This window comes from Dasypus novemcinctus, chromosome 15 (genome assembly GCF_030445035.2).
Source record: "Dasypus novemcinctus isolate mDasNov1 chromosome 15, mDasNov1.1.hap2, whole genome shotgun sequence".
In the NCBI taxonomy this organism is placed as follows: domain Eukaryota; kingdom Metazoa; phylum Chordata; class Mammalia; order Cingulata; family Dasypodidae; genus Dasypus; species Dasypus novemcinctus.
In genome coordinates this window covers 100,527,719-100,541,571 of record NC_080687.1, presented here as the reverse complement: position 1 = coordinate 100,541,571, position 13,853 = coordinate 100,527,719, and the positions used below count along the sequence as shown (strand labels likewise).

Below are 13,853 nucleotides of genomic sequence, written 5' to 3'. Positions count from 1 at the left end.
ACAGAACCATATTGTTGAGGGACTGATACCATTTAACTCGATAATGGTAACTAAAACCTGCATATCAGAATCATGCAAATTGAGGACTGCCTGTATATTACAGAGTGAAAAGGCAATAAGCACTTTAAGAGAGTCTTAAAAATGCCAACACATGGGAGCTGCTTCCCATGTACAAGGTCCTGGGTTCAATCCCCAGTACCTCCTAAAAACAATAAAAAGCTAATACATGAAATGTAAGATAGGGACTGTAGTTAGTAACATGTTGACCATGCTCTTTCACAGTTGGTACAAATGTTTCATAATGCTAGGTGGTGGTGGTGGTGGGATGATGTATGGGAGCTCAGTATGATGTTAAGAAGTTTTTGTAAATTCACAACTTTTACTATTCACTTACATAAGTTCATGTATGAATAATATACTTCAGTAAATTTTTTTAAATTAAAAAAATGCTATGCCAGCACAGAGTAGGGAATCAGAAATTCCATTTTGAGGCGGCGGACTTGGCCCAGTGGTTAGGGCGTCCGTCTACCACATGGGAGGTCCGCGGTTCAAACCCCGGGCCTCCTTGACCCGCGTGGAGCTGGCCCATGCGCAGTGCTGATGCGCGCAAGGAGTGCCCTGCCACGCAGGGGTGTCCCCGGCGTAGGGGAGCCCCACGTACAAGGAGTGCACCCGTAAGGAGAGCCGCCCAGCGCGAAAGAAAGTGCAGCCTGCCCAGGAATGGCGCTGCCCACACGGAGAGCTGACACAGCAAGATGACGCAACAAAAAGAAACTCAGATTCCCATGCTGCTGACAACAACAGAAGCTGACAAAAAGAACACGCAGCAAACAGACACAGAGAATAGACAACCGGGGTGAGGGGAAGGGGAGAGAAATAAATAAAGTAATGAAAAAATAAATAAAAAAGAAGTTCCATTCTGAGATTGGAAGAGACTTCACGGAGAAACTCCGAGTGCTGACGGTAGGTATAACAGATGCAGGGAAATAAGAACAGAAGCAAGGCACTAGGAAAGGACAATGGGAGAAGGAGGGTTGGGACGTGGGAAACCTGAGAGATCTGGCTTGGCTCTGGGGTCGGATACCCTTGCGACAGAGCGGGGGTTAAGACAGGGCAGGTGTCAGAGCAGCTGCTAAAGGGTCTTAACTGCCATGCTAGACGCATCTCCTGATTTTGCTGGAGCAGCAGCCCCTTCGTCGTCTTCTGGGAACAACTGTGCGGTTTTCCGTGAGGCCCTGCCCCTGCCCCCCTCCATCCCTGTGTTTCTGAAGGGGCCGCCCTCCCTGCCCCCGCCCGTGGCTGAAGGAGTCGTGGCACGCCAGCCGAGCCCGTGGGCCGAGCTCCAGCACTGCTGAGCGTGGTGGCAGCCTCGGTCCCTAGGGGTGGCTAAGCTGAGAGGACGCCGTGGAGCCCCAAGAGCCTCAGAGGCGGCGCGGCAGCCAGGGCTTGCCGGAAGACCTTACCTCCGAGCGGCTCACGAGCGCTGTCTGCCGCCGGGGTCGGCCGGCCGGTCACTGGGCAGCGCGGGCTCGGGCCGCAGAGGGGCTCAGGCCTGCGCAGCGTCTCCGCTCCCTCCTTGGACAGCCACCTGCCCTGGGATATTCTTACAGGCGATGGCAAGGGTGTGCCGTCCCTCCTGAGGCCGTGGCTTGGGAACGGGACATGGGCACACCTGCCCCCTTTCCATCGGCCGCAAGGAGACAAGTGGCCAAGCCCCAGATCACCATGGCCGAGAGGGACACTCCGGCAGGAGAAAGAGAGAACGGAGGGCGACAACCCAGCCTGCCGCAGACTCCCCTCCTGACCGTTTTCACGCCCTCCCACGTGCAGGAACAAGGCCCGCCTGAGAAAGACAACACGGCAGTGGAGCGAGACGACAGTCCACCTTGAATGACACCTCGGAGTCCCTCACCACCCACACCGAGCCTGAGCCAGTCGCAGGGTGCGGGAGGGGGGAGGGTGCTGGAGGCAGGTGTGCGGGCGGCACAGGCGAGCAAAGCCCGAAGCCCGGCAGAGCTGAGCAGTCCCCCCCCCCCCCCCCCGCACCGCACCCGGGCTGGAGGCCAGGCGCATGGCGCCCGCCACCTGGAAAAGCCACCGTACATTTTCTGGCTCTCTGTACAAGAAGTCTGATTCTTTTTTTCTTTCTTTTATGGGGTGTTCACAGTACCTTATTGTAAAATCTGGGTTAAGCGTTGGGTCATAGGCAGTATACAATATTCTACATATATTTTATGCATCTCTGCGTTTCTCAAAGCTCTGTGTCATCTGCTGACCTTCGCATGCCATCTGTGGCTCCACAAAACTCAAAATTCCCACTTGATTTCTTATGCCAGCCCGTGATACAGCGAAACCACGATGAGGAACGTCGCGATGTGGAAGGGTAACCACACGAGGAATCCTTTCCAGCTTCCAGCAGAGCGTTCAGAGCCTTGCGGGGCTAACAGGCGTGGAGGCTCCTCCTGAAGGAGCCAGAACCAGCAGCCTGGCATCCGAGCGAACCTTAACCTTCCCCTTAAAACCGTCACTCAGGTTTTTCTGCCTGTCGTTGTCTGGGGTTTTGGGCCCTTGGGCTTTCCAGGGGCCACGTTTCATCGCTGGTGCTTTCAAACACTGCTCAGGAAGAGAATTAGGGAGCCACCGCAGATCTGCTCTGTCTGAAGACACTGCCCTGAAAGCCAATTAAATGTTTACACCGACCACCCCGCGAGGGCGGCGCCGAGGACGCGAGGGCATGAGTTACCTGCTTTGAAGTGAACCCGGGGTGAGGAATTTAAAGATATTTTAGAGCAGGGATTCTTACAAGGGGTCAGTGAGCTTGAACTGAAATTCAAAGCAGCGTTCTGGGGATGCGCTGGCACGGATGTGATCTACTTATTAAATACCACACAGTACATTCTGGACTGAGGAAGGGTCCGTGGTTTTCACCTGACTGGCAAAGGGGTCGTGGAACAAAAAAGGTTGAGCAGCCCTGGTTCGGGGCGTCCTGATGGGCCACGCTGAACATTCCCTCGCACGTGGTGGCTGCGCCGAGTTGGAAAAGTCCCTCAACAGCACAGGAAAAGAGGGGCACAAAAGACTGGCCGCCCCTCACGGCGGGGAGGGCCCGCCTGCGCCCCCCAGGCCAGTCGACCAACCCCTCCTCATCTCTGTTTTCTCGGCTCAACAATTTATCAATGTGCCATTTTAGTTTTATTTTTATTGTGGAGCAGATAATTCAAGCAAAATTCTCCCAGCTAAGATAATCAAAAATTTAAAAATAGATATAATCACGCTGTGCTTCCCCGTAGCAGATACATCCCTAGTGATCGCATTAACAGACACCGATCCAGGCACAGGTTCAACCCAGACTATGATGATGATCAGTACAAAAAAAAAAGTTTAAGTCTCGTTTCCTGCTTCTAAGAGCTTACAGTCTCAATGAGGAAACTGGGTTAGCATGGATTCATTCATATAAGAAACATTTCTGACACTATGCTAATCATATATTAAGAAGACCACAATAATATACAAAAATCCAGATGTAATCAAGAAGTTTATAATCCATACACTTAAAAGTAATTTGATAAAATATATGACAAAAAGATAATTTAGTGCATGATTTACACAGACGCCTTCTTCCTCTCTCTGCTCAATTAACCTTATTTTCAAATCAAAATCGGCTTCAAAAATTTCAGTATAACTAAAATTTCAAAAGCACAGTTTTATAAAGTGGCAGACTCGTTCTTTGTAGATGAAGGAGTTGTGTATTGTCTTGGTTTTCTACCGCTGCCCTAAATTACGACACCTTTAGTGGACTGAAAAGACATACATTTAGCATCCTCCAGTCCTGGAGGGCAAGTTGAAATGGGGCTTGTGGGTGGAATCGAGGTGCAGGCAGGGCTGCGTCCCTGTCTAGAGGCTGGAGGGACACCTGCTCCCTCGCCTTCCAGCGCCCCCTGCTCCTGGGCGCGGGAGCCCTCCCGCAGCTTCAGAGCCAGCAACAGCAGGGCCGGCCTCCCCTCCTTCTAGGAGGCTCCAGGCACTGAGCCTGAGCCTTGTCCGCGCAGAGCAGGCGCTCAACACTGAGCTACCCCCGCCCCTAAGGCCTGCTTCACACCCCTGAAATGTCCCCGAGCCCCTCCCCTGCCAGCCTGTGGCCTCCTCTCGGACCTCCGGAGGGAAGCACCGGGTGGGGCAGGTGGGGGAGCCAGGACCCCACACGCGGAGGCAGGCGCTCGACCACCGAGCCACATGGCTTGCTTGCCTCCTCTCTGAGGGCAGGTGTCACGCCGGGCCCACCTGGAGAATTCAGGCGACTCCTGAGTCAGCTGATGAGAACCTGAGCCGTGCCCGCCCGCCACCTGCCCGCCCCTTTGCCCAGCACCACAGAACGCGCACCCAGAGGTCAGGGCGAGATTATCTGAGGGGCCATTATTCTGTCCAGCACATGCATTATCTGACAGAGTCCTTAAAAAATGTTAGAGTAGAAAACATTCATTTCTACATAAACAATAGACTACAGCTAATAGTGTAGTTATAATAATTTCATTAAAATATATATTAGATATTAGACTCAAAAGTTAGTTCTAGTGTATAAATTGAAAGGAAAATTAACAAGGACTGGGAAACCCTTGCAGAAAAAATAAATATTTATGACCTGCAATCGAACAGATAGCATAACTAATAGAAACTAACTTATTTAAGGAAAGAAACAATCACACATGCATGTGTTGACTGGTTGGTGGTGTTCCTTGGTCTTCACCCACATCACCAATTTTGTCATTGGATGGAGTAGAAATAGTCTCCAAATAATCTAATTTCTCAGATTTCAGAGTGCTTCTTCCATCTTTTTTTTCTGACTTATCAGCAGACATGGAGGAACCTGAAGCCTCTTCTCTTCTCTCTCCCTCGTTGGACAGAGTGAGGTTCTCTAAGGATTCTATTACTTCATCTCTCAGCTCATCTTCAGATTCTTCAAAATTTCTAAATAGTAAAAGGTAAAAATCAACTTTTTGATGTCAACACACAGAAGAACCCAAAAGGAAGCTAGTTCCTCTTCTCATTCCCCACCTTCCCTTGAGCAGGATGAAAGCGGTGTTTCACAGTGCTTAGAAAGTATGTTTATGATAGCAGCCTGGTTTTGCTCTAAGTGATAACCAATATTGGGAGAATCAGACTGTTGTTCTGTTGGTCTTGTTTTCAACAACCTCTATTTGACAATATTCACCTATACCTACATTTAAGAGGAGAGGTGGAGAGAAGAGAAAAAAAAAAGAAAAAGAGAGACTAAGGAAAAAAAGAAAATAATGAAACAGCTGCCATATACTGAGCCCTCCCTGTGTACAGTCACTGTCCCAGGGCCCATTACACACACTGCATTTCCTTTAATCCTGCCAACACATTACAGGAGACATTCACGTCAATTTAAGGTGAAAACACGGAGGCTGGGGGAAGCAGATGTGGCTCAAGTGTTGGGTGGTCTCGGGTTCAGCTCCTGGTGCCTCCTAAAGAGGAAGAGCAAGACAGGGAGCTGTACACAACAGGCTGGCACAGTGAGCTGAGGCAATGAGATAATACAGCAAAGAGACACAATGAGGAAACACAATGAGAGACACAACAAGCAGGGAGTGGAGGTGGCTCAAGCACCTCTCTCCCACATGGAAGTTTCTGGGTTTGGTTCCTAGTGCCTCCTTAAAAAAAAAAAAAGAAGAGACAAGCACCCAACAAACAGACACAGAGAGCAGACAGTGAGTGCAAATAATGGGGGGGGGGGGGTAGAGAAATAAATTTTAAAAATAAAAAATAAAATAACTGAGGCTCAGAGAGGTTGAAAAATGTGCCAAAGTAACACAGTCTGAATGACGGGCTGTGGTTAACACTACAAATAGGAGAACATTCTCTCATGAACAAGTATACAATACTAACACACAGTGTTAATAACAGGATGGCTTGTGGGAAGAATACACCAAGTATAAGCTCTGGACTTTAGATAGCAGGAATCCTGTGACGTGCTCTTTCCTCATTTGTAACAAATGTGTCACAGCAACGTAAGGTGTCGGTGGGGTGATGTGTGGGAATCCTGTGTAGTATGTGTGACTGTTCTTTAAGAATCTGAAATTTTAAAAAGTGCCAAAGATCTCACTACTAATTAGGATAGGGCCTGACATCGTGACTAAGACCCCATACTGACATTTTTAGAAGGGAACAGAGCAGGAAATCTTAACAATAAATAAATAATAAATCTCAGAGATCACTGACATTTAAGTGGCAGATGAAGGAGACTGAGAAAGAGCCAGTACAAACCACTGCCCTCATCCCACTCACCCCCAAAAGGGGTGCCACGGAACCAGTGGAGCAGGGACGCTCAGAAGGAGGGAGCAGGCAGCGTTCTTGGCCCAGTGGTGAGGGCGTCCGTCTACCACATGGGAGGTCCGCGGTTCAAACCTGGGGCCTCCTTGACCCGTGTGGAGCTGGCCCACGCGCAGTGCTGATGCGCGCAAGGAGTGCCCTGCCACGCAGGGGTGTCCCCCGCATAGGGGAGCCCCACGCGCAAGGAGTGCGCCCCGTAAGGAGAGCCGCCCAGCGCGAAAGAAAGTGCAGCCTGCCCAGGAGTGGTGCCGCACACACGGAGAGTTGACACAGCAAGATGATGCAACAAAAAGAAACACCGATTCCCCTGCCGCTGACAACAGCAGAAGTGGACAAAGAAGAACATGCAGCAAATAGACACAGAGAGCAGACAACTGGGAGGGGGCGGGGGGGTGGGGGTAGAAAGAAAAAAAGAAATCTTAAAAAAAAAAAAAAGGCGGGAGCAGCCCAAGGTGGTGGCTGATGAATAACCAGCGCGGGGGACCCGGCCGTCTCTGCGGTAAGGACAGCGTCGGTACCTGGTCTGTGTGGGGCATGACTACGGGTTGGCCCTTCCTTCCCCGTAGCCTTCAGGGTCACAGAGTGGCCCTGTCTGGTGTGATATCCTGGGACGTTCTTCTGTTCAACAGCAGGGCCCGTAGACCTGCCTGTGCGTGCCTGGCCAGCCCCTGGACGCAGAGGCTGCTGACGGAGAAACCCCAAGAGGGTGGGTTAGGGTGGGGTTTATGCTGAAATTGAACATGATTTCTGCTTAAGTTGTTTGGAAATGGACGGGGTGCTGATGGTAGCACAATGTTGGGAGTGTAATTAAGAGCCCTGAATTATATATGTGAATGTGGCTAAAAGGGGAAATGTAAGCTTGTTTATGTGTTACTAGAACAAAAATTAAGGTCTGTACAACACAGTGAACCCTACTGTAAATGATGGACTATTGTTATTAGTACAATTATTTAAGCTTCTTTCATGAATTGTAACAAATGTATCTCACTAATGCAAGCTACTAATAATAGGGTGGTATATGGGAGAAATATACCATAATATAAACTATTGATTATAAGAGTACAATTATAATATTCTCTCACCAATTGTAACAGAAGTACTGCAATAATGCAAAGTGTCAATAATAGGGAAGGGGTGTATGGTAATGCTTTATTTTTTACATTGTTTTGCTATAAGCCTACAACATCTCTAAGAAAAAAAAAATTTTTTTTTAAACAACGGGGAAGAGTGAGTGTAGCTCAGTGGTTTAGCATCGGCTGCACACGTATGAGGTCCCACATTCAATCCCTGGTACCTCCTAAAAAAAAAAGCATACACTAATATAATAAAATTATAAAGATGAAAGATGTCAATTCTCCCTAAGGTAATCAATAAAGTTCATATGATCCAACAAAAATATTGACAGTATTTCTTTCCTTCCTTCATTCCTTTCCTTTCTTCCTTCCAGACGCATGTTCATACAGCAAAATAAACAAGCAAGATTAGTCAGGAAAATTCTGGAAAAGGAAAGTATGAAAGTATTTAGAAGAGCCAACTTTTTCATTTTGAAAGAATAGTAAATGGAAACAAATACATACACAAATACAGTATATCCAAAAAAGTGGCAAAGAGAAAGAGTTCAGTAAATGGCACTCAGATAAGTAAGGAGTTATTTGGAAAAAAATAAAGATGGAACCACATTTTGCAGTATAATATGAATAAAATTCACAATAATTAAAATATTTAGGGAAACGGACTTTGGCCCAGTGGTTAGGGCGTCCGTCTACCATATGGGAGGTCCGCGGTTCAAACCCCGGGCCTCCTCGACCCGTGTGGAGCTGGCCATGTGCAGTGCTGATGCGCGCAAGGAGTGCCGTGCCACGCAAGGGTGTCCCCCGCGTGGGGGAGCCCCCACGCACAAGGAGTGCGCCTGTGAGGAAAGCCGCCCAGCGTGAAAAAGAAAGTGCAGCCTGCCCAGGAATGGCGCTGCCCACACTTCCCGTGCCGCTGACGACAACAGAAGCGGACAAAGAAACAAAAGCAGACAAAGAAACAAGACGCAACAAATAGACACCAAGAACAGACAACCAGGGGAGGGGGGGAAATTAAATAAATAAATAAATCTTTAAAAATAAATAAATAAATAAAAAATAAAATATTTAACTTATATATAAAATAAAATCATGAAAGAACTGAACAATTCTAGCTAAATAAATTTAAGAACTTTCTACATGGCACAAGATACCATAAAGAAAACAACAAACTGGGGAAAATATTTTCAAATAATATAACAGATAAAAGACTAATTTTCCTAAACTACAGAAGTTCCTAAAAATTAAGACAATGCCAATAGCCCCTTTTTTAAAAAATTTATTCACAACATAAATTTTTCCCAAAGGAGGAAATAAAGATTCCCTTAAGCATATTAAAGGGCAACTCCACTCATAAGAGGAATGTTATTTAAAATATCCTGAGACTTCGGGAAGCGGCTGTGGCTCAATCAGTTGGGCTCCCGCCTACCACACGGGAGGCCCTGTGTTTGCGTCCCGGGGCCTCCTTGTGAAGGCAGGCTCGTCCGCACACCGCGGAGCACCGCCCAGCCCGCAAGCGCCGTGGAGAGCCGACTCAGCAAGGTGACCCAACAAAAAGGGAGACAAGTAAAAAAAATTTAAAAAAATAGAAGAGCATGCAGCAAATGGACACAGAAGACAGCAAGCAAGCTGCAAGAGGGGGAGAATAAATAAAAATAAATACAGACACAGAAAGACGCTCAGCGAATGGACACAGAGAGCAGACAGCAAGCAAACCACAAGGGGGGGTGGACTATTAAAAATATATATATCCTGAGACATCACTTTTTTTAAACCTATCAAGGAGGCAATGATCCATAAGTTTGAGCAAAACAGTGTGTGGGGAAATAGGTTCATTCACACATGACAGAGGGATGTCAACTGGTATAACCTCTATAAGGACAATTTAACAATACCCAAATCACAAATGTACATGCCCAAACACTTTCTACTTCTGGGAATTTAAACTATAGATATACTAGTATTTGTACATGTGACATATTCAAGAGATACAGTTAATTGATAAAAGCAAGTTGGACAGTATGTACACTATGAAACCCCCTGTATAAAAAAGAAAAACAGTATACAAATAAACAAGATATACATATTTTCTTATATTTAAATAGAATTTCTCCTCAGGTATATACACTAAAAGCACATTAGATTGGTCAACTGTAGGAAGGGGAATTGTGTGGCTGAAGCTTAAAGGGAATAGGAAGACTGAAAAGAGAACACATTCTGAAAGCAGAGTCATATGAATATATTACCTATTAAAATAAATTACAGGGAAGTGGATGTGGCTCAAGTGATTGAACTCCCACCTACCACCTACCACATGGGAGGTCCTGGGTTTGGTTCCCAGTGCCTCCTAAAAAAAAGAAGACCAGCACACAACAAACAGACACAGAAAATGCAAACAACGGGGGTAGGGAGAAATATATAAATAAAACAAATCTTTTTTTAAAATTACAATAAAACATAAAATTCTAAAGACTCCAACGTTAGAACCAATAAGAGAGTCAAGGAAGGTTATAAGATACAACAGCAACAGTGTACACAAACAATAGCCAATATTGCACAGTAGGACAAAATGGATCTCATTTATAATGGCAACAAAAACTAAATGATACCTATTATCATGAAGAAAATCACATAGGATTGAAGACTATTAAAGAAGAAGTAAATAGGGAAGTGGATGTGGCTCAACTGATAGAGCCTACCACATGGGAGGTCCAGGGTTCGATACCCAGGGCCTCCTGGCCTGTGTGGTGAGCCAGTCCACGCGCAGTGCTGATGCACGCTAGGAGTGCCGTCCCACACAGGGGTGTCCCCTGCAGACGGGAGCCCCAAGCACAACAAGTGCCCTCTACACAAGGAGAATTGCCCTGCATGAAAGCGCAGCCTGCCCAGGAGGGGTGCCACACACATGGAGAGCTGACGCAGCAAGATGACACAACAAAGAGACACAGATTCCCGGTGCCACCTGACAAGAATACAAGCGGTCATAGAAGAACATACAGCAAATGGACACAGAGAGCAGACAATGGGGAGGGGGGGGGATAAATAAATGAATCTTTAAAAAAAAAAAGACGTAAATAAATGGAGAGCTATACAATATTCATGAATATTAAGACTCATAATAAAAAAAAGTCAATTACAATAAATTAATCAACAATGTAACATCATCTGATCAGAATCCCAATAGTTTTTCAAGAAACTTTACAAGAGAATGCAAATAAGTATACATTGAACAAAAGGCAGCAACAGTTAAGATGATTTTAAAGAAAAAGGTGTGTAGGCTAGAAGAAGGTATGGGGTCCAGCCCTACCAGATACCAAAACTTATGACAAAGCCATGGTAATTACGACAGAATGTTATTGACGCAGATAGCCAACAGTATCAGTGGAAAAGAATGGAGAACCCAGAAGCAAACCATGCAAATGGTAAACCTTGGTTTTTGCAGCAGGTATGCGTAGGCTATCTTCTCTGTCTCAACAACTTTTTTACCTTTCCACCAGTAGAAAGTAGATACTTACGTATCATCATCATCTGATCTTGGCTCTAGCTGTTTCTCATCCACTTCAATGTCAGAAGCCACTTCCACTTTCTCCTCATCTTCTTAAGGAAGTCATTGTTTTAATTAAAGAGAAGACCAAGAGAGGTTATAAATATCAGAATGCTCTTCCTTTACAAGTGCTAAGGATATGATGATACACGGGAAAATTACAACTATTGTAATATGGACAATAGTTAACAGTAATACTGTAAAATTCTGCAGCAATGGCACAAAGATATTATTTCTATTCTGAGGAACAACAATAGGAAGGTATAAGGAGGCATGGGATTTTTCCTTTTGGAGTGATGAAAACATTCTAAAATTGACTGAGGTGGTGACAGAACAACTGTGTGATGAACATGAGAGTCACTCGGTGTACTTTGAGTGGATTGTACAAAGCATGGGACTGTATGACACAGGAAATCCAGTTGTGGAAGATGGACTGAGGTTAACAGGACAAACATGAAAATGTTCTCTCATGAATGGTAACAAATATAACACTAATACACGGTGTTAGCAATTGGGTAATTTGGGGGGAAAATACACCAAATATAAGTTATGGCTATAGTTGGTAGTGATACTTTGACAATGCGCTTTCATAGTTTGTAACAAGTATTTCACAACAATGCAGCGTGTTGGTGGTGGGGTGACGTATGGGAGCCCTGCATGAGGTTATGCATGTTTGTTTTGTACATTCACAAGTGAACTTACAAAATAGGCATGCTTAACATCATACAGAGGTTCCATACTTCTCCCCACCACCACCACCTCGCCTTGTCGTGAAACATTCATTACAAACTATGCAAGAGCATCGTTAAAATATCACTTACTGTACACTTTTTGTTTATGTATGTTCATGTATAAATGATATACTTCTATAAAATTTATTTTTAAAAATATAGGCTAGTTTCCAAAGCAGGTAGAAATCCTGAAATAAAATATAAACTCATTGAGTCCATTTACATTTAAAAAATAATAAAGTACAACATTACCAAATTGGGCTTATCCTCAGAATTATGGATAAATTAACAACAGAAAATCTTACTGTAACTTATCATAGTCACAGATCAAAGTTTGCATGATTATTTCAATATAAGCAAAAAAATCATTTAGTGAAATTCAGCTTTCATTTAGGATTTTTTAAAAAACTTTAGCAAAATTAGGAAGAAAATACTTTAATCTGTTGTAGCAGACTTTATTGACCCAAATTGCACTCCTCCCTATCTGATACCTGCTCAACCTCTAGACTTTCAGCTAGACGAGATAATAACTTCCTTATTGCTTACATCAGCTTGAGGTGGGGTTTCCTGTTGCTAGAGAACACATAAAAGATTTACAGTGACTATCAACCGTACTGACAAAGCTTTTGAATAATTTTCATTAAAATGGAGAATAAGACATGAATCACAAGCGACACTCCAATTATTCAACATTGTACTGGAATGATATACAACACATCAAAACAAGGAAAGGAAACAAGAGGAAAAATCAGCAAAAAAGAATTGCTTTCATTGCATAGACAATTTTAGAAAATCTTACATACAAACACTTAAGATTTGTCAGACTGGACCATCCTTTTTCTCTGTTTTTATAAACTAGGTCTCTAGCTTATATTTAAGTGCAATCAATAATGCCAGAAGAGGGAAACGGACTTTGGCCCAGTGGTTAGGGCGTCTGTCTACCATATGGGAGGTCCGCGGTTCAAACCCCGGGCCTCCTTGACCCGTGTGGAGCTGGCCATGTGCAGCGCTGATGCGCGCAAGGAGTGCCGTGCCACGCAAGGGTGTCCCCCGCGTGGGGAAGCCCCACGCGCAAGGAGTGCGCCCGTGAGGAAAGCCGCCCAGCGTGAAAAGAGAGAGCAGCCTGCCCAGGAATGGCACCGCCCACACTTCCTGTGCCGCTGACGACAACAGAAGCGACAAAGAAACAAGACGTAGCAAATAGACACCAAGAACAGACAACCAGGGGAGGGGGGGAAATTAAATAAATAAATAAATTTTTTTAAAAAATAATAATAATGCCAGAAGAAACAAAACAAAACAAAATAAAAAACCATGTCCTTTAACTTTTTTTTTGATGTACATGTTTCTCGTGGGGAACATGATCAGAAGATGGAAGATAACACAAAATTATGCAGCAGCCCCTCAAATCTCTAAGATTTCATCCATTGTAAGATGTGCTTTAATTTTGTATACCAAAAGCAAAGAAAATATTCCCAATAAAATGACACAATATTTTCTTAGCCCTTAGAATTTACATTTTATAAATGTAAATTAATAAAAGAATGCTTTTGGACTTTCTAAGCACATATTTTAAATCTGATGACATTCTTGTACATTCATAAAAATATATATATGTGAAATATAAATTGGATAGTCCTAAAATTCCCCACATTCAGTCTTACTACTCTATTATTTTTTAACATATCAACATAACTTTGGATCCTGATTCAAACAAAGAGACTGTAATAAAGTGATTTGTTAAATAACTAGGGGAATTTGAATTACTTTTGAAGTCACTAATGCCTGTTTTTTCCCCACATAATTTCAACCTTGGTGCAATGGAGAACACTGTTGAAATAGTTTTCTTAAAAGATAACAAGGGAAGTGAACTTGGCCCAGTGGTTAGGGCGTCCGCCTACCACATGGGAGGTCCACGGTTCAAACCCCGAGCCTCCTTGGCCCGTGTAGAGCTGGCCCATGCGCAGTGCTGATGCGCGCAAGGAGTGCCCTGCCACGCAGGGGTGTCCCCCGCGTAGGGGAGCCCCACGCGCAAGGAGTGCACCCCATAAGGAGAGCCACCCAGCACAAAAGAAAGTGCAGCCTGCCCAAGAAGGGCACCGCACACACAGTGAGCTGACACGACAAGATGACGCAACAAAAAGAAACACAGATTCC

General features: G+C 44.9%; 1 protein-coding gene across 15 annotated transcripts in view; it reads right to left on the bottom strand.

The window, feature by feature from the left end:
- Window positions 1-3,179: 3,179 nt before the first annotated feature.
- The window catches only part of NEK5 (NIMA related kinase 5), a 98,760-nt gene continuing 88,086 nt past the window's right edge, over window positions 3,180-13,853 (bottom strand). For 8 of the 15 annotated variants that reach the window (XM_058276764.1, XM_071208323.1, XM_058276761.1 and 5 more), the window contains 2 exons: window positions 10,937-11,018; window positions 3,180-4,965 (listed from right to left, as the gene is read on the bottom strand). In XM_058276764.1, the coding sequence (XP_058132747.1) occupies window positions 4,698-4,965; window positions 10,937-11,018 (350 nt within the window). In that variant the 3' untranslated portion in view covers window positions 3,180-4,697. The remainder of the gene's footprint in view (window positions 4,966-10,936; window positions 11,019-13,853) is intronic. The other 7 variants (XM_058276767.1, XM_071208321.1, XM_071208325.1 and 4 more) reach the window with 1 other exon arrangement.